Here is a 24,542-nt window from a genome sequence, read left to right as displayed (position 1 = left end):
GAAAAACAACGAAAGCAACGATAGTGAGCTGTCATACTCACGGCGAAATCTTTTGGCAAGACTCAATTCGTTCGTTGTGAATCAATTTGACCAGTTGTGAATACGTGTTTTCATAGAAGCTGTTCAAAATTTGTTAAATAATTTGACAAAAAAATGGTAAATTAATAAAAAAAGTGCAATGTGTCTAAATTATTGCTTTACCTATTTGGTTTCTACAATTTCAGCCTGCACCAGCCAGTTCAACGTCCGTGGGCAGTGGCTCACGTTCGCCAACGAAAATGTCGGCGCCCCGCAGTGCTGGCGCTGGAGGTAGCAACCTGAAGCAGCGTAAGACCACAAGTAGCACCACAGCGGCCAGAAGCCGCACCACTGGTGCTGGTACCGGTGGTATGTGGCGTTTCTACACCGACGACTCTCCCGGCATTAAAGTGTAAGTTTTAATGTGCCAACAAAGCATTTTTATTCAGCATAAATGGTGTCACATTAGCAGCATTACCCAATGCATAGACGCGTACTTTCTCTTTTGTGTAATCCAAATGAACGCGTTAAATACTTTATTTTTTGTGTTATGAAATCGTCGTGTGGCTTAATGCTCATGTTAAAAAAAAGATTGTTAGACTATCTTCATTCTCATTCAATATTCAGGAAGCTATGTAAATAACTAATTCAAGTAATACGTCTTTTATTTTGTAGCGCTGAACTTTTTAAGACCTAATAATTGTGTTAGTTCGTTTTTTTTTTACCATTGCCTCTGTTTTACAATGCGAAACAATTCGAATCAAGTTAACTGCCGCCCTTAAAGTGAATACAACCCGAACGTAGTGCCACTTCAGTTCAGAAATTAATCACTCTTTTATAAATATGAAATTGCATCTTTATTATAAATTTATTTTTGTTTTTCTTTTTTTGTATTCCAGTGGTCCTGTGCCCGTGCTAGTGATGTCTCTGCTATTTATCGCCTCCGTATTCATGCTGCACATTTGGGGCAAATACAACCGTTCTTAAGAGAGAAACAGCAGCAAAAGAAAAGTGTGTGCAACGACTACAGCAACAGCAACAGCAACATATAAACAAGACGGCAATGCGTGTACCTGTTGTTATCAGCATTTTTGGGAGCTATGAAAATGTCAACGTCAGCAGTGTACCAAAACAAGATTAATCCTGACCGTAAGAAAAATACTCAGATTAAACGTCAGTTACGGCCGACTGTTGCTTGTTGCGCACCACTATTTGCAATTAATTTCCAATATAAACCTTCGCTTTTAAGTTTAGTAACTAAGTTAATTTTCTACGGATAAACAAAAATTCCATAACATTGCTAATTAGTTACGAATGTTAAATGTCATTACAATTTGATGCCGCCTTAAAGTATGCAAAGAAAGCAAGTTCATTCCACAATTAAAAGTGGTTTTTCTGTGACTCTTCTTTTGGATAAATAACTAAACGGTCGTTTTTTTAATTCCCATTCGTAAGTTTCGGCATTTAATAAAGCAAACCAATGCTTTTTCTTGTGAATCGAACTATTTGGGTGTACATAGTCAGCGATTTGTCTAAAATTTTCAGCACATCTTCAATAACAAAAAAATTTAAGCAGGAAAAATCAAAGTTACATACATACATATGTGCACTTTGAGCCAAAGTAAACATATAATAAAATAATTAAAATAAAATATTGAAAAAAAATTTAATTCGATTTATTTTTTGCAATGAATTTACGAATAACTTAGAGGTCGTATTTCAGAAAGCAAATTCTTAACATTTACCAACAGTTTTGAATCTTTGCAGCGATTGTCCAAAGCAGCGAGATATATGGACATAATAAGTTGATGGAAGTCACTATAGTTCTAATAAAAGATAAATTTCGATGTATGCAGTTTGTAATAATGTGCGGGAGGACTTCAATTAACTATGAAAATTAATTTCAGTTATTAATAAATTTACATACACTCATTTCAACGAAATACAGTGCCGGACAAAAGTGTAGGTACAATAAGCTTTCCTATACATTTAAGGAGTTACAACATTTTCGTAATGTTCTCCGTTTTCGTTTCAATTACATGTTATACATCCTTTAATTCAATTTTTTAACCTTCTTTTATATTTGTTACAAGAAAGGTGCGAGGTGTGGGAAAAATGTGAGTTTTCATGGGGTCAAAAGTATAGGCACAATTTTTCATTCTTTTCCCATTTCTAACACTTTGTGTATAGCTGGCAACTCTTTTTTTTACAAAATATATGTTCTAATATACCGTTACTTAAATTTTACTACTTTTGTGTGCAAGATCAGTGAAAACTAGTGCATTGTGTAAGATTTTTTTACACAATGATTCCAAAAAGAAAGGAAACCACAGGATCACAGCGTGAAATAATAAAGTATTTACATGAAAAAGGAAAGTCGCTTACGGAGATCGCGGAAATGAAGGATCAAAGTCGTTTCACCATTGTTAACCGCTTCAAAGGGAAAACGAATTTCACAAATACGCAGACCAAACCAAAGAACCAAAAGAAATGGGTGGCGCATGCAAAACAATTTGAAAACCACCCTCTTAGCTACTGCGGCAATGTATTATTTGCAGATGAAAGTAAATTTAATATTTTTCGTTCAGACGGTCGCATAACTGTGGCGAAAATGTAACAGCTTGCGCTGTAAAAAATCAAGCACCAAGTGTGAAGTACGGTGGTGTAGGATTGATGGTTTGGGGTTGCAGGTGTGGGGGAGGTTGTATTTATTGAAGGACTAATGGACAAATCAGTATATTTAAACATATTGAAAGAAAATATAATGAAAAAGTGCAGATCAGTTGAATCTACCAAGCTCCTATCCCATGTAGCTTGCCTATCACACGGCTCATGTTCTGCCGCACCACAATCCTATTGAGCACTTGTGAGAGGAATTGGAACGACGAGTCAGAAGATGTGCGATTTCCACGAAGCCTGAATTGAAAGCATCATTAAAAGAAAAATGGCTTAATATTGGCGAAGAATTTACCAAAAAAATAGTGCACTCAATGCCGAATAGATTGAAAGCCGTATTAAAACAAAAGTCATTTCAACAAAGTACTAACTTTTAAGTGTATCTTTAAATTTTTAACATATTAAAGAACTGTGCCTATACTTTTGTCCAGCAAATATTGCTGTACTTTTACTTTTCCTTGAATTTATGGTTTCAGCGCTGTGTATTTTTAAAACCTAAAACTTTATTTTTTAACTAAAATGTATGAGTATGCGTAACTTATGTGGAATAAACAGTTTTTGTTATCGTTAATTAGAAAAACTTGATTGTTATTCCATTGACGTTGTGCCTATACTTATGTCCGTCACTGTAGTTACTTTACATATTTAATTTGTTATGAAAAAAAATTCAATTTATGAAGCCCCTTTTAAATTATTCAAGTTTTGCACTAAGCACCAAGAATATGTTTATACTTACATCTACGTTTCGCCACGTTAAGCTATAGTCCAACAAGAATTCGTCCAAATTATCCGAGCACAACTCTTTTATATCCACAAAGGTGGCATTCTCTGGCGTAATGCGCACACACATTATATTTTCCACTGGCTCACGATGATGTGCAAAGCCTAATACAATATCGCGACGCTGCGCCAAGCGATTCCAATCGGAGCGCACAAATTTCAGAAACAAACAATGCAACGCCATGCAGGCATAGGTGTGCAACTCACAAGCCAAATGTTTCTCGGAAAAGTAACCTCAAAATAAGAAAGGAATGAAGAATTTCTGCCGCAATACGCAAAATTATGTGTACTTACCATTCTCAATATAGAAACGTGCATCGTGGTTGGAAAATATGTTTAAGAAGCGCTCACGAAAACGCTGTGCAAACCGAGAAGATAATCAAATATTAAGTGAGTGTATATCTTCAAAATTAATTCAGTTTTTATCAACCTTTTTCAATTCTTTAAAATCGGTGATTGGCTCTTTGATGTCCAAATAAATTTTTCGATAGCGTACAAATCCTTTCGTCGGCTCCGTCACATAACCACGATAACCCTTGGCTGAAATGTTAAGGACACATTTAACATATTGGGTTGTCAGCGTAAAAATTACTTCGCCTTCGCTATTGAATTTTGTATGAAAAGATGTAATAGTCTTATTACAAATTGAAATTTTGCAATAAATTTACTTTTCCATGTCTGGTTCAAGAGTCCAATCTTTAAACGGAAAATGCTCATATAGCTTGAATGCAAGTCCAATAGTACCTTAAAAGAAATGAATATGTGAAAAATTTAAAATAAGTTACAGCTTCTTTGTAATGTAATGTAGATTTCATATAAATTGAATATCGTCAGCTTAAATTACATCGGGTGTTTTTTTAGCTGCATGATAACTATCCATATTGATAACTTTGGTTTGGCAGCTAAGAATGGCAAACTCTGTTGATATTTCTCTTCAGTAAGGTTTGAAAAGTCAGCATGAATCGTTTAACGATTCTTATTTCTTTCGAAATGAGAAAGAAGCTGCCGTTACAGTGAATGGCGCGGGCTATCGAGCTATGTTGACTGAATTTCCAGATGTTTCCAAAAATTAATTAGCTAAACAGCGACGACATTTGGTTTCAACAAGACGGCACAACGCAATTAACAATCGATTTATTGCAGAATTCAAGCTACCATTGACGCCAACGGCCAGATTTTAGTAAAAAATGGGACTGATTTAATGGGCCATGTAAACATTGCAGGAAATTGTAAGGCGGATGAACTTGCACGAACCGGTACAACGCTCGAGCTCGAACCGGATAAGGCGCTGATACCCATGCCCATAGCCACTTGTAAATTACTTATAGACAGGGAAACCATCAAAAAAGTAAATACAAGCTGGCAAAACCTCACAACATGCGAACTAAGCAGACAGTCATGGCCGAACTGGAACAGCGGTCGATCGAAGATCTTGCTAAGATTCAACAGAGAATCTATAAGAAAAATGATAGGTGTATTAACTGGCCATTGTTTAATAGGCAGCCAGGCTAGAAGGTTAGGACTCCCGGACTTCGATTTCTGTAGAAGCTGCCTTAATACAGAAGAAGAGGAAACAGTCAGACACCTTTTATGTGAGTGTGAAAGCCTAGCTATGAGAAGGCTGCCCACTCTTGATATAGCATTTCTAACCGATGTAGCGGGCATAACCCATCTAAAACTAAAGAAGCTCTGCTCGTTTTTTAAAGCTACCGGATGGTTTGAAAAGGAGCACGTAGAGTAAGGATAAGCTCCAGTGGTATCACAATGGACCTGCGAAAGGTCTAAGAGTGTCTTATGACAACCACCCTACCTACCTACCTAATGGACCATGTAATTAGTAGACTACATGAAATTATTGAGCAGATTATAAAAAAAATGCATTCCAACAATATTTCTGCTTTGTAAAGGGTGGTTAAATTTCAAGGGCCGATGTTGAATGTGAACTACACCTAAACTTCAACGACACCGTTGGACTTCTTTCTTTGGGGATATTTGAAAGAAAAGGTGTACGTCGATAAGCCAGCAACAATTCAAGAGCTAAAGGATGATATAATCGGCACATTAACGGCATAGAACCTCAATTATGCCTCAGCATCATCGAATATTGGACCATCGGATGGAGGTGTGCCGCCGAGGCCGCGGCGGCCATTTGGCCGATATTTTGTTTTTTATGTAATTGAACCATACCAATATTATCATAATAAAGAGAAATGACAACACTTTCTTAAAAAAATTGTACTTTATTCAAAATTAACACCGGCCCTTGAAACTTAACCACACTTTAGATAAGGAACTATTTGCATTTGGTGGTCTTTGGAGGTGTGCCGCCTAGGCCGCGGCGGCCATTTGGCCAATATTTTGTTCCATACGTAATTGAGCTATACCAATATTATCATAATAAAGAGAAATGACAATAATTTATTAACAGAATTGTACTTTATTCAAAATCAACACCGGCCCTTGAAACTTGACCACCCTTTATTATCATTTTAAGCTCTTAAGGAGTTAGGGGTAGTCCGAATTTTCAAAATATTGCATTTTTTTTTTTGCATTTTCTTAAAATATTTGCATTTTTTTTTTTAAGTATAAAATATTTGTGTGAAAATTTGAAGTGAATTCGACAAATACTTTTCGAGTTATTCAACAATTAACAAAGGGCGCTCGGGCACTCCGGAGCGTTCGAGAGCAAGTAGCTGGATGCTGCACATATGAAAGTGGCTAATAAGAATGCTAACGCTAACACTCGAGAAGGTAGAATGCTATATATTTTGGAAGCTGCTATGACGGCTGAAGAACTATTATATGGCCCAGGAATAGATGACACAGTGTAAGTAATTAAATAATTCGATTCAATAAAACTCTACATAAATCGATAGCAAAACTTTAAATGCATTTTTCTCAAAACTATGTTTTTTGAACTGGTGATCACTGTAACTTAAAAACCGCTTTGTAGATTTCAATAAAATTTATACTGCTTTTTGAAAACAAAAAAAAAAACTCGTGCCTGATCGAAAGATTTTTTTTTTCAAAAATTTCGATATTTTCGGTCGGTTTTTTTCTCGAAAGTCTGAAAAATATTTCCTGAGGCCGCCATATTGTTAATTTAAAACAAAAGCTTCGATCAGGTACAAGATTATCTATTAATAAACTAATTTCTCTTGACCGATTGATTTTAGATGAATCTCCAAGGACTTGTGATGATCACCGCAAGGAACTTCTGGAGAACGGGACTCCACACACAAACAGCGATACCTTTTACAATTAGCAATTTTTTTTTTAATTTTGCGAAAGTCAAGTCGAAACATGATGTATTAATGCGATTTTTTGTTTGTTTTGTAAAATAAAGCAATTGACTAGCATACACAATTTTTTAAAATCATAATTTTTTCGGGCCTCTGACTACCCCTAACCCCTTAAGGAAACACATAAACTTATATAATTGGTGGGTATATTCTTTGTTGGATGTTTGACCGAGCTTCTACTCCAATTTGTAGTGTGCGACTTGATTGATGCTGTTCCACAAAGGAAAGATGGTTTTTTATGAGAAGCTTTTTTATAGCAATGGACGACAGCTATTGGAAAAAAACTTTTTCTATCATTTGATACTTGATGCCCACCGTGGACTCCGACACCGAGCCCTACGAATGGTACTCACACACTTACCCATTCGACTACTTTTAAGTTAATTGGTCAATGTGAAGTAAAATACGAGTTCTTCGATAGGGGTACACAAAAATGTGTGTTTTAAATATTTATACATACAAGGCGAAGTCCAAAATAAACAAGACTGACGTCATACAAATATTTTAATGGCTCCATCTTTTTAATGAGTTGGTGCGTTGGAAGTTACCCCTAGTTGACTTCTAGCGAAAGCGTGGTGACATTCGGTTCAGTGGAAGCGAAGCTATTGCAACTTAAGTGTCAGTATGTTTGTGACATCGGTACAAAAATGAGTTTCGCACAAAGAGCTAATATCAAATTTTATTTTAAATTCCGTAAAACGTTTACCGAAACATTTGAATTGATGAAAAAAGTTTATGGCGACGATAGTCTATCTCGTGCCAGAGTTCATGAGTGGTTTACACGTTTCAGAGATAGGTAGGTGTGAGGACATAAATGACAATGAACATACGGGCCCCCCAAAATCGTTGAAATTCATGGAATCGGAGTTGAATATCTCAAAAAAATCGATTTATCGCGTTTTAACTGATCATTTGGGCTTACGACAGGTCTGTGCACGTTTCATTCCACACAAGGACCAACAATTTCTCAGAATTCGAAAGACCTCGAGACGAAAACTTCCTCTACAACATTGTAACTGGTGGCGAAACGTGGTGTTTCCAACATGAACCTGAAACTAAGCGTCAAAGTGCCGAATGGAAGACCCCAGACGAACCACCACCCAAAAATTTGCGTTTGGAAAACTTGTTTTTACATTTCCAAGGGATTTGTTCGCAAGGAGTTCGTGCCATTGAGCCAAATCGCATTCGTCGAACTCGCCCTGAGTACTGTGAAGGAGGAAGCTGGCGCTTATTGCATGATAATGCACCATCTCATCGATCCACTCTTGTGACTGATTTTTTGTCTAGATATCGCATTTTAACCATCAATCACTCACCGTATTCGCCTGATATGGCTCCCTGTGACTTCTACCTATTCGGAAAATTGCATTTGGCCATGAAAGAAAAAGCTTTAAGATTGCGAAGAACAGTGTATCGAGACCAGTGGGGACTATTTTGAATAAAGAAACTCAAAGTTATCAGAACAAAGCTCTTGTCGTTTCTATTTTACCTCAGTCTTGTTTATTTTGGACTTCACCTTGTAGATCAGTTCGAACCTACCCTAGAGCACCAATTATATAATTACTGTAACGACAAATAATAATCTAATATCTGTAGAACGTGGGCAACATATTACAACAACAAAAGCAACTTAGCCCATATCTACCACATTTTGAAGAAGAAAAAAATGGAAGGAAAAGGACGCACTTTATGCATTTCATTCACTTAACCAAATCATTTATTTCTCGCACTCACCCAATCGATCGGTCCAAATGATAATCTTTCTATTTTGTTTCTCGTATTCTGTATTCTTAATGTATTTAGTCGTCCAGTGTGAATAGCGGAATGTTTTCCGTTTATCTTCTACTTCTGGTTCGGGTACGCCCTCTGCAGCGTCTTCGTTCTCTTCCTCCTCCTCCTCCTCCTCTTCTTCTTCCCGCGCTTCCTTCTCGGCTTCCGCTTTCGCCTGAGCCTCAGCCATTTGTTTACGCAACAACTGCACCTCACGTTCCATCTTGTCTCGTTCTTTATCGCGTTCCTTTTGTTCTTTCAGCTTTGCCATGTCTATTTGGCTCATTCTTGAAATTGATTGTTTTTGCTTCATAGATGCATGCTTTATAGCTGGCACACTTGACGTAGATGATGCCCTTACCGTCAGAGTAACATTCGATGAATCAATCGAGGCTGTCGTCTTGACTGCCTTTTTACGCATAATAAAAATATTAGGATCGATTTTCTTATTAGGCACCATAAGTGTATGCTTGTAGCTGTTTTGATAATCAATCTTGATCTTATCTAGGGTTTGCACCAACTCGGCGAAACTTTTCGGATATCTGGTCCCCGTGTGGGCCGCAGACTCTGTATTTTTATCGCGCTTATAATAATCGATACGCATTTTTTCAGGGCTGGCAAATAAGGGGAAAATACGTTCGGGATTATTTTGACCATCGTATTGAAATTCCTTAATTGTTTCATCATTTTGGTCCACCTCGGATTGACGTTTACGTAGCAAAATACCACCTTTTCCTTTGGACTTGCCGCGTTGTTCTTCGGCCGCTTCGTCTTGCAACTCCACAGGAAACTTGAAAGAGGAAATGATGCGTGGCATGCAATGTCGCCGTATATTACATACTTGAACAACAGACAAGGGATAGTCCATTAAAAAATCTTCAACTTCTATTAACTCTGGTACTTGAGCCGATAGAGTTTGTTGTTGTTGTGACATAGAAATGGGTGGAACTAATGATGCATGATAAACATTCAATAATGAACGCCTCAGGCGTACGGACATATTTACTGTGGATTGTCTTGGCGTATAGGAAAGATCTACGGATGCTTTAGACAAAGATTCCCTGCCATTTTTTACCAATAGCTTATTAAGTTCTTCAGTACGTGGTTGTACGTGATCTGGACTAGACACGCTTTCCTCTAAATACCCAATTAAATCATTCTCGAAATGACACGCTACGGGTTCTCCCCATAAGCATAAATAATCAGGTAGTTCCAATGTGACAACGAAGTTCGGGGTATCAAAATATTGCAATATTTCATAGGGTTGACTTTCCGGCTTAGTACTTTGTCGTTTCAAGCTACGCCTCTCCGACATTGTTGATGAGCGTATAAATGACCCAGAGATTATAGACATACCAGAAACTACTGGTAAAACTTCATCCGCAATTACATCTTTTATAATTTTTAGTTCGCCATTATTTTCATGCCATGTCATATTGAAGTCATTGAAATTGTAATGCGTTGGTTTTTTAACGAAATGCAATTGGTAGATTCCACCGAGTATTGCATATCTCTTTAAATTTATCTGAAATGAAAATTTTGTTGGTTGGCTAAATGACAGTCCAGATTATTGTTTACAAGAGCGCGGAAGCATTTTGCCGAGAGTAAACGCAAAAAAAGGATTTCAAACGTAAGAGTGTGATTGCATTCTATTTGGCTGAAAACCCACAACCAGCGATTGTTCGTGAGCTCGAGCACCTTAAAGTAAATAAAGCCTTTGTGTATCGCACCATTACTCATTACAATGATACATATGATACTAGTAACATCGCGAAATATCATAGAGGTGGTCATCAAAAGACTGCAACGTCACGTGAAATGGTTCAAAAAGTGAAGAAGCGACTTAAGCGAAATCCCCGACCTCCACCGAAAATTCCAATGGCGAAAGTGCCAAATGGCGAAAGAACTAAAATATCTGACCGTAGCATCCGCCCCATACTGAAAAACGATCTCAAAGTCAAGCCTTACAAGATCCAAAAGGCGCATGATCTCACACCAAAGCAGCAAGAAGTCAGACTAGAGAGAGCGAAGGAGTTGTTTCGTTTGGCCGAAAGCGGTCAATTTCCGCACATTGTGTTTTCTGCGGAGAAAACTTTTCAAATTGAGCAATTCGTAAACTACCAAAACGATAGGATTTATTTGGCCGACCGTTCATACGGGAATTTGAATCATTGATTGGCTAACAGGAGGCAACACCCTCCCCAGGTAATGATTTGGGCCGCTGTAACCGCAGATGGGCGTTCTGCGTAAAGTATTGTGGAGGTTGCTTTGAAGCCGTGGGCAGACAAATATTTTGGTTGCAGAGAATGGACTCGGCATCGCCTCACAAAGGTCGAGTGAACTAAAAACGGCTAAAAAACATCGTACCGAGCTTCATAACGTCGGCACCATGGCTCTCAAATTTACCAGACGCGAATCCGATGGATTATTCTCTTTGAGCCATATTGGAGAGCAAAGTCCGAACTAAAAGATTCACCTGAAAAAACCCCATTGTCCGCGTGTGGGCCAAAATACCTGCAAGCCACATTCGGGCAGCTTGCAAATCGTTTCTAGACCGTCTCAAGGCCATAGTCAAGGCAACAGGTGGTCATATCGAGTAAAGTAAATTGATTCTTAATTTTGTATTATATATTTTCACACATTTTTTACTTTAAATTGAATAAAAGTGATTTTCCAAACTAAATTTATGGCCTTTTTAATTGGTTACACTTAGAGTCTGGTGGAAAAAGCAACTTATTTGATTTGACAAGAAATACTAATCTTTAATAGAACGTTTTATAAAACAAATAAAATGCTAAAGAACGAGCAGAGCATCCCTTGGGAGGCTGTGGTTCAGAAGTTAAGGGTTTTCCAATAAGAGGTGTTATTTTCATATTCAAAGAAAATTGCTATTTTTTAATATAAATGATCGGATGTTTATTTCATTACAAAGAGGAAGGTATGCCGTTAATAGTGGAAAATAACATCAGGCAAATGACCACTACGACCACGCTTACAGGAAAATATGCTTCTCATGAAATTTTCCAAAACCGAATTGCAAAGTAGCTGCCCTATGTCCCCAATAGCCTCACGAATTCCATTTTTGAGGTATTGAATCGACCCTGGGCTGTTGGCGTAGACCTTCTCTTTCACGTGGCCCTAAAGAAAAAAGTCACAAGGTGTTAAATCATAAGATTTCGGTGGCTAATTGTGATCACCTCTTCGAGAGATAACACGGTCCGGAAACTTTTCCTGTAAAAGATCAATGGTTTCGTTGCTTATTGAAAATAAACGTTGTTCAGACCAAAACCATCCAATTCCGGCCATAAAAAATCGTTAGTCGTCTCTCGATAGCGCAATCCATTCACCTACAACACCTGTTATTGGAAACCCCTTTACATGCCTCTGTTTCATTGGCCGATTCCTATTTTATATATGACTTCAAATTAATTTTCTAAACTTTTTCTAATAAATATTTACTAACATTCTCTATTTTAATCACCGCTTTTATTTAAATTTACAACTTTGTCTCAACTCGTGAATTTTAATTATTGTGTATGTTTCCTACGCGATCAGCTATATTTCTCCATTGCAAATTCTTACAAGTAAAAATTTATCCAGTAAAAACTTCCAACTTCCCCTCAACATAAAATGTCATTTGGTCTCTCACTTTCCCCTACTATGTAAGCTTTTTGAGTACATGAACACTAAAACGGAATAATTTGCTAAAATTGTTACAAACTATATTTGCTCCATGATCAGACCTATTGTGATACCATAAGGCATATGCAATGACGATGGAGACTCACAAACAATTTTTGATCGACCAGTAAACCTACTCAATTACCTCATCTTCCTCCAACTGTAAAGCGTCCGGATGATAGACAAGGTGAATGAAATTATTAAAACGTTCGTTTTCTAATTGTAAAAAATCATCCCAGATATCCGGAAACATGTCGATCGTTACAATAGGGGGTTCCTTAGGCAATTTAATAATTTTCATTTGCTTTTTTTTATTCTCATCCTCATTCAATTTTTTTAAATTTTCCAATTGTTCTGCTTGGGCGCTGGTATGAAAATTTATAAATAAAAAAGCAGTAAAATACATTAATTATAAAAATAAAAACTGAACCTTTGGCAAATTTTTGTTAAAATTCAAGAATTTTTGTAGTCAATTATATTTGTATAAAAAAAGCTTGCTCCTGTTAATTTTTATTTAAGGACTTACATCACTTTGGTTTCATATTCCACACGCCTTTCTATCAATTTGTTGCGCACTTGATTTTGTAAATCACCTTGCAAAAAATGCTCATGGATCAAGCAATCGTATAGATCTTGATATTATCATTAAAGATTAGAAAATAAGTTAAATACATAACAAATAAAAAAATAGTCTCAAAAAAGCAACTCCGTAGAGTGAAGTGGCAAAAAACTACATACAATATTTTTAACTACAACAATTCATTCGAAATCGCTTACCCGGCATACCAGCCGTCAAATCTTCAACATAATGTTTAATTTCTTGCTTATAACTTTTTGCATTCTCACTAAACGGGTCGAAATAGAAATGTATGCCTCTTATGGTAAGGTTTTCTTGTAGAATAGCTATTGGCAATTGAATTGTAACCTTCATTTTATGCAAAGATGCCTCGATGCAGGGTACACTAAACGAATTAAAGAAAAATTACTGTAATCTCACCAATTTAAGCAAAGTTTCTATATAGTAATATGTACATAAATGATAATTAGTAGAAAATACAAAAGAATTGTAAACCATAATTTGAACCTACGATGAAGATACTAAGCGACGCCTTCAAAAAACACAATCTGCCGCATGAAATATGAACACCCTTGCGAGGCAGAATGGTCCAGCAACCGAGCCTCCAAAATATATTTTATGAATTAATTTGAAAAGTATAATTATAACAATAATAATAATAATAATTTGACCTTAGATCTATTCACACATACATGCGCACAAACAATCATATAGCATATGGCGCAAAATTAATCATCCAATTGTGTGTTTGAATAACTTTTTCACCAAATAAGAAGCATTACTTTGAGTAATGGAAATCTTTATTTCAACCTTTACGCGCTCCATTCCTTGAATGTTTGTATAAGGGGTTATATACAGTTGGAACGCCGAAAAAAAGCGGCTTTTCCAGAACTTTTTCTGAGTAAACTTTTAAATTTATTGCTCTAAAAACTTGTGCACATATTATGTTATCTTTTAACTGTATTTTGAGACTTAGTATTAGTAAAAATATTTATTTGGAAAGGAGCTACAAGAGCTGCTCTCCGGGAGTTCCTTTAAAAAAACACGTTTTGCGGCGACGACTATATCTCTGAACTGGATCCTCTGAAATTAAAAAACCAAACAGATTTCGTTAAAGTAATGTTAAATCTAGTAATTAATCGAAGGAATAAGCAAAAAAAATTTTATGACAAAATGGCGGTTTCTCAAAAAAAAAAATCGATTCTTACCAAAATTTCGGCCTTAAATTGTTTATAAAAAAAAATTATGGGTGAGAAAAAATATTCATTCAATTACTAAAAAATATATTTAAGAAGCTCGTGTTAAATTTGAGACTAATCGGTTTAGCCGTTTCGCGTAATGGTGGTCACCGACTTTAAAAACACCATTTCGAGAAAAACGCGTTTAAAGTTTGAAAAGCACTTTACATAGGAGTTGTCTATTCCAGGACCATGTAATACACCCTTCGCCGCTTGGGCAGCTTCTAATAACTCGAGCTGATGTTGTCTGCGGGCCATTCTGCCATCTCAGGTGCTCTCACGCGCTCTGAGATCGGAAAACCTTTCTTTCTTATAAATTCTCACTGCTGAGATCTATATAAATCGGAAGTATACATTAGCAGGGAAAATTTATAATATTCAGGTGCATAAAGGGACAGCGTTCCAGGTAAGCGCTGCTGCTCTGAGCACTTTGAAACGCCTTTTCAAATTTGCGTGTAACTTCGTAAATATTCACCGGGACGATATTAAATTTTCTGTGTGTATTCTTAAATATACATATGTAAGAGTAGGAAAAATAAATAAAAAAATCGATTTTTTCAAAATTCTAACTGTATATAACCCCATAATGCATCTATCTATATATAATAATTCACATGTGTCCAATACGTTTGACGTACGACGCCATTTGCAAAAATTATAAATCTACCCATAGGGCGATTAATATTGCGCCACCTTGTACATACTCACTCTAGAAATCGAAAAAGTATGGGCACATTTTTTAACGTCCACATGTGTATTTCAAAATTTTCACACTCATAAGCATATTCAGCCGTGGTGGCATTTACCGACCTTTATATCGAGATGAATGTAAAATGTACAAACACATGCATATGATTATTATCTACAAATAAGGCCTTACTCCATATAGGAATCTTCAGATGATAATATGCGATAAGCATAACGATCGAAGAATTTGTCTATTTCGCGATAAGCCGCTTTCTTTTGCTATAAAATTGATAATTTTTATACTTTTTTATACAATAATTTACATTTTTGTTTTTCTTTGTACCTCCAATATATCTTCTAAAACACTCGGTTCGGCTCTTAGTGTTTTTTGCTCGTCATCCGCATAATATTCTATACTCTTTACCACCTAGATTAAAGAAATAAATTGGCAGAAATTACTTTAACTCGTTCCACACATCCAAGATGAAGCAGGCATTACCTTTAGCATCAGATCTACATTTTCTTTGTACTCATCGCCGTAATTGGGACGTAGTTCTTTAACTAGTACTCTGCGCGTCTTATCTTTGCTGAATATATCCTGAGTCAAGATACTACGCTCATCCACCGATAACAGCCAATCGATAGTTTTTTCAATATCCAAGCTTTCAAAATGTTTCAATTTTTCAAAAAACAAACGCACATCGGGTGGTATGTAAGGTTTTGGCAGTCCATCGCAACGCAAATAGATATTCCACTATGAGGAAAGAAATTATGCAGGCTTTGCTTTTACGTTAATCCGAAAATATTTGGTATACTAACTCTCTCTAATTTATCTTCCTGGTCTTTTAATTCATCCACGCTTATAAATGCATCTATTGAAAATATTTGTCAAAAATAAATAACAACAAAGTTATATAACTTTTGCATATTTTCGTAATTTGTGGTTGTTGTTACTGGATATTGTGTTGAGAAAAAACTGTGTTAATGGTTTGAGGAGTACTTAATGATTTCAAAACCCTGTACCTAAACTCAACATGTGATAAAATACCACATCCGACTTTGAAGTATGGGTCCCTGTTTTTTATTTTTTATTGGAACATGAAATTTGCGGCGAAAAACTTTCAGCAGTACGTTACTAAGGTCCTTAGCCGCGACACTGATACAGTGTGAAAGGATATCTACATTTTCACTGATAGCCAAGCGGCGATAAAATCCCTCATAAAACAGTCGACAACCTCTAAGGTAGCCATGAAATGCCGCACATCTCTTAACGAGATGGCTGAGACATTTCACCTAAAGGTAACATGGGTTCCTGGCCATCGCGACATTGAGGGTAACTGTAGAGCCGATAAGCTAGCGAGACTCGGCACTAAATTGTCTGATGAGTACATAAGTAGATAATGACATAGGGATACCCTTACAAACATGTAAGCTACTCATCCTTGAAGAAATTTTAAAGAAAGCAAACGAAAAATGGCGTAATGAAGCCACCTGCAAAATCGCCCGTCAACTGTGGCCGACTCTAAATGCTAAACGCACAGAATCTCTGCTAAGCCAAAATAAACACAGTCTTAGCACATTGATCTCAGTCATAACGGGGCACTGCCTAATAGGTAGACACACCCAAAGGATGGGTGTGCAAACACATGACTTCTGTAGAATTTGTCTAGATGAGGACGAGGAAGAGACAATCTCGCACCTACTGTGCCACTGCCCTGCTCTACCCAGACGCAGGTTTACTATTCTGGGTAGACAATTTTTAAATGAGCTAGAAGATCTCAGTTCTACAGAAATCAAAGATATTTTAAAATTTTTGAAAAGCACACACTGGTTTTAGGAGAGATAGGGACAAGCTTCCCACGCGGCATCACAATGGGCTATGAGCCTGAGTGTCTCCCACAGGACAACCACTTCAACCTACCCTAACCTAACCCACTAGGGTCCTTCGCCGGTTATTGATCATTATTATAGTTATAGCGCATGATGTTTCCATCGTAATGAGATGGCGCCTATCGTGGGACCGTTACTTTGCTCTCAGCGAATTTGACAATGAGTGACATCGTATTAGCACCAGTATGACCAGATTACCATTTTCGTAACTTGATTTAGCATTTTTATTATTTACTTATTTTGTCTCGGAATTCTTTCTTCATGACTTTTTCTAGCCTGTTCTAATTAAAATGTAATGTTTATAATTTTTTAGAATATACATTTTTTTAAATTAGTTCAATAATTCACTCAGTTTTATTTAGCTTTACTTTTTTCTAACATCTGGTCACATTGCCCGCGATTGCGGTTATTGTTGGTGTTCTTCTCCTTTCATCAGTCAAATCTCTCTCTCGCTACTGCAAGTTGCCTGGCTTTGGATATAAAAACGTTAGTGCGTGCCCATTTAAAGAAAATAAAACTCCAAATTTTTATTGAATTATTTAAAGAACTTTGTATGCGTGACAAATTGTCTTTAAAATGTGAGTTTTTTTTTAAATAAATGTGTTATCGTTATGTACAATTTAACTTATGAGTTTTTTGTTAAGGGAAACTTTTTTGTTAAGCGAACAACTTTTCTGCTATATTTCAGGTTATGTAACAAACGAAGAGGTACTCTTTTTTTGTAAAAATTTCGTTTTGATTTCTTCAGTATTTTCTGGTATTTTTTTGCTTATTCTTACTATGAATACACCTCTTGATGCCCTATGTCACACTAAGGATTGAGGACCGAAAGAAACGATTGCACCTCTATGGTTTTAATCCGCATTCAGTAAATTCAAACGCCTTTTAAAATGTGTAAAAAGATGGTCAATGTTAAAAAGAGTTGAGAGCAGAAGATTTAATATTCTAACATAACCTTAAAAGATGCAAAAAAATAAATTTGCACTTTCAAAATATCAATTTTTATAAGAGCCAAAAAAATTTTCATTAGCACTAAAATCTTCTCAGAGTGACCTTTTTTAACCTTTTTTTGTTGAATAATGCAGTTTTTTTAACTTTCAGTTTCGGTAGCTTTAAATTGAAGAAAAGAAACAAACACCAAACTTAAAATTTATCGCATTTTGATATGTAAAAAATCAATAAATTTATTGCGAAGAGCAAATGGTTGGTAACACTGCACAACTCAGCCAATGCGACGTCACGCACTCTCTGATGGGCGCAATCTTGTTTCTATCATTCTGGGTTATGGCGTACCGTTGAACAACTTTGCTACCATTGGAATATTCTTCACTTACCATCAATAAAGCTAAGGCACGTTCGCAAATCTACTAAACGCATCGCATATTTAGCATCACGCGCTTGTTGTTCTTCCAAAGTCAATATTTTGTATTCTTTTTCTATTTTTTGTGATTTACTCCCTTTTCCTCCTTTACCTCGTTTTCCTTTTGCCATTTTTCGCACCTTCGTTTATTTTGACTTTTAGTTACAGTTACTTAAAAAATCACGCACTTAAATTTACTTCACTTCAAGTCTTTTGCGTAATATTTTGTCATTAGTTATAAAAAAGTACATCCAATATCGAAATTATATTTAATTATTTGAAGTAATGTTACAAATTCAAATTTTGACAATTATTTGTTTCAAAAGGAAATGATGTTTTCATTAGTAATTTTCTAGCCCAGCAATCACTTGCAATGGCACGCGCAGTATAACAATTTGCCGTGTTGTATTTAAAATAATATATTGTTACGAATTTCATTACGTTTAAATCCAAATAAATCTCTCACAATAATTCCTTTGGCTTCGATCACTTTATTGTCAAATAAAAGTCACAAACTAATGGCAACATTATTTGCTTTACTTTATTTTCAACATTTTACTTTAAATTATACACTTTCAGCTTAAGACGGAATCACTCTATTATAATACATTCACATATAAGTAGATGATCTACTTGTTTGTGCTTAACTCCCGATCAGTAATTAAAAAGCGAGATTACCCATACAAAATTTGTCTCCCGAAATCTGAGACTATAAAATAACCCTAGATTATTACCACACTTTTTTACATACAACCCTGTGTTTTCTGTGTAATCTTCTTCTTCTTAATTGGCGCTATAACCGCTTACGCGATTTTGGCCGAGTTTAACAAAGCGCGCCAGTCGTTTCTTTCTCGTGCTAACCGGCGCCAGTTGGACACACCAAGTGAAGCCAAGTCCTTCTCCACCTGATCTTTCCAACGCAGAGGAGGCCGCCCTCTTCCTCTGCTACCACCAGCTGGTACCGCATCGAATACTTTCAAAGCCGGAGCGTTTGTATCCATTCGGACGACATGACCCAGCCAACGTAGCCGCTGGATCTTTATTCGCTGCGCTATGTCTATGTCGTCGTAAAGCTCATACAGCTCATCGTTCCATCGTCTGCGATATTCGCTGTTGCCAACGTGCAAAGGTCCAAAAATCTTACGCAGAATCTTTCTCTCGAACACTCCAAGCGTCGCTTCATCGGATGTTGTCATCGTCCAAGCTTCTGCGCCATACGTTAGGACGGGCATGATGAGAGTCTTGTAGAGTGTTAGTTTTGTTCGTCGAGAGAGGACTTTACTACTCAATTGCCTACTTAGTCCAAAGTAGCACTTGTTGGCAAGAGAGATTCTACGTTGGATTTCAAGGCTGACATTGTTATCGGTGTTAATGCTGGTTCCTAAATAGACGAAGTCTTTTACAACCTCAAAATTATAACTGTCAACAGTGACGTGGGTGCCGATACGCAAGTGCGCCGACTGTTTGTCTGAAGACAGGAGGTACTTCGTTCTGTCCTCGTTCACCACCAGACCCATTCGCTTTGCCTCTTTATCCAGTTTGGAGAAGGCAGAACTAACAGCGCGGTTGTTAAGGCCGATGATGTCAATATCATCGGCATACGCCAGCAATTGTACGCTCTTATAAAAAATTGTGCCTGAGCGATTAAGTTCTGCGGCTCGCACGATGCTCTCCAACATCAGGTTAAAGAAGTCACACGACAGGGAGTCACCCTGTCTGAAACCTCGTTTGGTATCAAACGGCTCGGAGAGGTCCTTTCCAATTCTGACGGCACTGTTGGTGTTGAGCAACGTCATCTTACATAGCCGTATTAGTTTTGGGGGGATACCAAATTCAGACATCGCGGCATACAGGTAACTCCTTTCCGTACGGTCGAATGCAGCTTTGAAGTCGACGAAAAGATGGTGTGTGTCGATTCTCCTTTCATGGGTCTTTTCCAAGATTTGGCGTATTGAGAATATTTGGTCGATGGTAGACTTTCCAGGTCTGAAGCCACACTGATAAGGTCCAATCAGTTGGTTGACGGTGGGCTTCAGCGTTTCACACAATACGCTCGCTAGAACCTTATAGGCGATATTTAGAAGACTAATCCCGCGGTAATTGGCACAAATTGCAGGATCGCCCTTCTTATGGATTGGGCAGAGCACACTTAAATTCCAATCAGCAGGCATGCTTTCATCCGACCATATTTTGCATAGGAGCTGATGCATGCACCTTACCAGCTCCTCGCCGCCATGTTTGAATAGCTCAGCCGGCAGTCCGTCGGCGCCCGCAGCTTTGTTGTTCTTTAGCCGCGTTATCGCTATTCTCACCTCGTCATGATCGGGTAGCGGAACGACAATTCCGTCGTCAACGATTGGGGTATCGGGATCTTCACTTTCTCGGTGACATGCGCAGCTGTCACTGTTTAATAGGTTCGAGAAGTGTTCCCTCCATAATTTAAGATTGCTCTGTACGTCGGTCACCAGTTCGCCGTCTTTGTTCTTACAGGAAAACGCCCCGGTCTTAAAACCTTCTGTAAGCCGCCGAACTTTCTGGTAGAATTTTCGGGCGTTGTTCCTGTTGGCCAGCGTCTCAAGCTCTTCGCACTCACGTATTTCGGCCTCTCGTTTCTTCTGTCGGATAATACGTCTCTCTTCCTTTTTCAGCTCTCTGTAGCGATCCCACATGGCTCGCGTTGCGCCCGATCGCAGCGTGGCTCTATAGGCGGCATCCTTTCTTTCTGCGGCAGCATGACATTCCTCGTCGTACCAATTGTTTTTTCGGGCTCGCCGGAATCCGATTTCTTCTTCGGCGGCGGTACGTAGAGAACGAGAAATGTTGCTCCATTGTTCGTGGATGCCGGTTTGTTGGGCAGTACTCTCTGAGAGCAGGAGTGAGAGTCGAGTGGCGAATCTTCTGGCTGTCTGTTGTGATTGCAGCTTTTCGAGGTCGAACATTCTTTGCGTAGGTAGATGCACGTTTTTTGCTGCACAGAGGCGCGTGCGCAGTTTGGCTGCAACAAGGTAGTGATCCGAGTCAATGTTGGGTCCTCGGATCGTACGTACATCTAATACACTAGAAGCGTGTCTTCCATCTATCACAACATGATCGATCTGGTTTCGCGTTTTTCGATCAGGGGACAGCCAGGTAGCTTGGTGTATCTTTTTATGCTGGAATCTGGTGCTGCAGACTACCATGTTTCGGGCCCCGGCGAAGTCGATCAGCCTCTGTCCGTTACCGGATGTTTCGTTGTGTAGGCTGAATTTTCCGACTGTGGGACCAAAAATTCCCTCCTTGCCCACCCTGGCGTTGAAGTCGCCAAGCACGATTTTTATGTCGTGGCGGGGGCAGCGCTCATAGGAACGTTCCAGGCGCTCATAGAAAGAATCTTTGGTCGCATCGTCCTTCTCTTCCGTCGGGGCGTGGGCGCAAATTAGCGATATGTTAAAAAAACGGGCTTTGATGCGGATTGTTGCGAGACGCTCGTCCACCGGAGTGAACGACAGTACTTGGCGACGAAGTCTCTCTCCCACAACAAATCCGACACCGAATTTGCGCTCCTTTACATGGCAGCTGTAGTAGACGTCGCAAGGTCCTATGGTTTTCTTTCCTTGCCCCGTCCATCGCATCTCTTGGATGGCAGTGATGTCAGCCTTTACTCTCACGAGGACATCAACCAGCCGGGCAGAGGCACCCTCCCCATTAAGGGACCGGACATTCCAGGTGCATGCCCTCAAATCATAGTCCTTAGTTCGTTTGCAGGGGTCGTCATCAGTATAGGGAGGTCTCATCCGAGGCTTTTTTAAAGTTTTCATTGGGGGCGATTTTTAAGTGGTGGGTCCCAAACCCAACGCACAACCAGCTATCCTGGAATGTTTCGCCTTCTCACTTTAGCTCACTCCCGAACGGGTGTTCGAAAGCTACCCAGAGGATACGTGGGCTAATCCCGGCCGTTGTGAGCTGCTTGAACCATATGCAGAAGAATCGTCCTGGCCACTCCCAAGTGAATGGCGATCAGTAACTTTCCCCACTTGCGTGGACTTCTACACATGGAACCATCCTTCTGTGTAATAGATCATTATATTTACGCGTGTAAAGAAAAACGTCAAAGTAAAAAACTAAATAAAATAGACGCCGGCAATGAAAACAAGTTTGTAGATGTAATTCTAATAAAATGTTTGTTAAATATTATTAATTATGCATTCATATTACAGAAAATCTTGTGTTCATAAACGCTTTATCCTCTTATTACTTATTATCAAATGCAATATCGAAATTTGCATGCGTATTGCTGGTATAATTTTTTGAAATCTCAGTAAACGTACTTTACGGATTTCCTCTAAATGTCTATTACTACCAGAAAATTGCGTAATTAAATTAACTATAACTTCTCCTTGCCTTTTCTTCATATCGTCAATAATAATTAAACAAAGCAAAAACTCTAAAATTATCCCACCAAAGTAATTTGAAGAAAAATCTTTCAAAACAGTATTGACGCTGGTTGTCAATTTTGCATATGTGAACGGGCAGATTAATTTCGTCGATTTATTGCTAATTACTGTATATGTGAACATACTTTTACAACCCCGAAATCAACCCATTTTCAATTAGTGTGGCAATTATTTGGATAGTCTTCACCCAAGGCGAATGCATGCAGGGTGACTTCGGTAAGGCAGCTTATTTGATTTTTTCTTGCGATTTGCTTTTTTGAAAGTCGAAGTGGTACTCTGTTATGACATTTTTTGTTTTTTTTAGCGAATACAAAACCACGTAAATTCTATTGTTGCTCTATTCGTTTGTTTCAAAAAGGTAATAAGTAAACAATAAACAACGATCGCGATCTGCAATGCTATGGCCAACTTACTGAGGAAGAAATTATTCAAAGCTTGGAAGTGTTAATTTGCAATTCCATAGAAGAGGAAGAAAGCGATGATAAAAATAATGACGTCACTATTTCTACAAAAATAGAGGTCCTTTGCGCATTGGATGTGCTGCTACGTTACTTTAATGATTATGCAAAATATTATAATTTGCTGTATGAAATTGAAGACGTAATCTTAAAAATGTCTGTAAAAGACTTAAACGAAAGAAACCAAATAAGATTTAACCAAATATTTTTATTTCCACTTATGTTATTACATATATTTTAAATATTGAAATGAATTCTGTTTTGTAACTAACTCTGAATAAATAAAACTGCAATAAATAATAATTTTGACTTGGATTTTATTTTACTATACTTTGATTAAAAAAAAACTTTCTGATAATTGACTTACATATTTGTGCAGGTAAAAAAATCCGGATAATTGCACATTTCTCTTAAGTGCGCAAAAATTCTGGCATCAAAATTCAGTGAAGCTAAGCGAATTTGATTGTATATCATATATACATATGTCAAACTAAATCGCTCACACTCATCAACGTAAACGTACGCCCGTATCAGCTGACACGATTAAAATAATGAAAGCCCCATGTAAATGAATCCTCAACACCGTTCCGTTCCGTAGTATCGTACGTTTACATTGCTGAGTGTGCACATCATTCTGCAATAAACACTTTATATCCTTCGAGGGCCAGCGAATAGGGTTTTGAGTGTCGTTTATGTTGCAATAATCAAAAGTACAATTCGGCCCGAAAAAGTACTTTTTTGAAGACTTAGTACAATTTAAATTTTCAAACATCAACACTGGTTTCGACTGTTTCGAATTAAATTCGCCTTGCTTGAAACTCGTTCATTTCGCTGTCGGATTTTGAACAAACTACATCAAAAACTGCGCTCTTCATTGGCCGCAGTTGGAATAGAAAGTTAGAAAAACTAATTGAATAAGAAATGTGCCAAAATATTGTTAGAAATTCAACCGTCTGAATATTTGGCAGCTAATGATTGTGCGAAAAAGTGAAATCCGAAGAGGATGGCCGTGAAAAGAGCTGATAAAGTTTGGCATCGTAAGTATTTTCGTTGTTTCTTGTCTTTGCTGGATAGAAAATTTGATGATTGTTCTCGTCCTGAAAAAAGTGTTGTACATTTAATGTTATAATTAATTTGTATGAGCTTAAATTTTTTGCGGATAGATAAGAACGGCCAGCTGAAAAATATTTTCTGTAAAGATATATTGTCTTGATTGTGGAATGTATTTAAATTAAATGCACGTTTTACAGATTGGCAAACATGGTGTTACCTTGGTACTTAATATGGAACAGACTTGATCCCCAGAAAACAGGTAAATATCAAAAATGTGTTAGAGAAATTCTTTTAATTTCCATCTTAAAACTGTACAAATGCCCTAAATTATTATTTGGTGTATTTGCACATTTAAGTCCAAGTGATGATAAGTTTAATCATAAGTTAAATAAATTGCTGATTCACAACTTAAAATTAAACCAAAAGGATTCTGAAATGTATATTAAGTAGCACATTATTTGAAACATTTTTAAAACGCTGCTACAAGGGTTCGTCTTTCCTTATTTTACAGATCTCGTTATCTGGTTGTGAGGAAGTCGAAATGTAAGATGGCTGACGTTCCCATATCAGTCGGTGCTACATAACCTGAACGACGCGGATTTATGTTCGGACAGGGACT

General features: G+C 37.5%; 2 protein-coding genes and 1 non-coding gene across 4 annotated transcripts; 2 read left to right on the top strand and 1 right to left on the bottom strand.

Moving 5' to 3' along the window:
* On the top strand, window positions 1-1,520 carry LOC128866764 (protein transport protein Sec61 subunit beta). Its single transcript, XM_054107736.1, has 3 exons — window positions 1-156; window positions 225-430; window positions 918-1,520. Exons 1-3 carry the CDS (start codon window positions 154-156, stop codon window positions 1,003-1,005), a joined length of 297 nt encoding a protein of 98 aa, XP_053963711.1. The 5' UTR covers window positions 1-153; the 3' UTR covers window positions 1,006-1,520.
* A 152-nt stretch (window positions 1,521-1,672) lies between these two features.
* On the bottom strand, window positions 1,673-18,442 carry LOC128866763 (uncharacterized). Of its 2 annotated transcripts, XM_054107734.1 has the most exons (15): window positions 17,954-18,442; window positions 15,549-15,601; window positions 15,229-15,483; window positions 15,073-15,156; window positions 14,923-15,008; window positions 14,751-14,852; window positions 13,005-13,189; window positions 12,754-12,859; window positions 12,373-12,592; window positions 8,511-10,071; window positions 4,143-4,218; window positions 3,905-4,076; window positions 3,769-3,832; window positions 3,431-3,708; window positions 1,673-1,844 (listed from the first exon to the last, which is right to left on the bottom strand). In XM_054107734.1, the coding sequence occupies exons 1-15, from the start codon at window positions 18,108-18,110 to the stop codon at window positions 1,713-1,715; spliced, it is 3,531 nt and encodes a 1,176-aa protein (XP_053963709.1). In that variant the 5' UTR covers window positions 18,111-18,442; the 3' UTR covers window positions 1,673-1,712. The 2 variants fall into 2 exon arrangements, with proteins under 2 accessions (XP_053963709.1, XP_053963710.1); XM_054107735.1 differs by lacking the exon at window positions 14,751-14,852.
* A 5,836-nt stretch (window positions 18,443-24,278) lies between these two features.
* LOC128868964 (small nucleolar RNA Me28S-Cm3227) lies at window positions 24,279-24,363 on the top strand. The gene has a single exon (XR_008455182.1). It is a non-coding gene; the product is annotated as a small nucleolar RNA Me28S-Cm3227 (small nucleolar RNA).
* The last annotated feature ends 179 nt before the right edge of the window (window positions 24,364-24,542 follow it).

This window comes from Anastrepha ludens, chromosome 6, assembly GCF_028408465.1.
Source record: "Anastrepha ludens isolate Willacy chromosome 6, idAnaLude1.1, whole genome shotgun sequence".
NCBI lineage: Eukaryota > Metazoa > Arthropoda > Insecta > Diptera > Tephritidae > Anastrepha > Anastrepha ludens.
Note: the sequence above shows the minus strand (reverse complement) of the source record. Positions and strands in the feature narration are given on the sequence as shown.

Coding starts and splice junctions, on each gene's coding strand:
- LOC128866764 (XM_054107736.1), top strand. Junction 431..917: donor GACTCTCCCGGCATTAAAGT/GTAAGTTTTAAT, acceptor TTTGTATTCCAG/TGGTCCTGTGCCCGTGCTAG.
- LOC128866763 (XM_054107734.1), bottom strand. CDS start 18,110: ATGGCAAAAGGAAAACGAGGTAAAGGAGGAAAAGGGAGTAAATCACAA. Junction 15,602..17,953: donor GTGCCTTAGCTTTATTGATG/GTAAGTGAAGAA, acceptor TATTTTCAATAG/ATGCATTTATAAGCGTGGAT. Junction 3,709..3,768: donor ACGTTTCTATATTGAGAATG/GTAAGTACACAT, acceptor TCTTATTTTGAG/GTTACTTTTCCGAGAAACAT.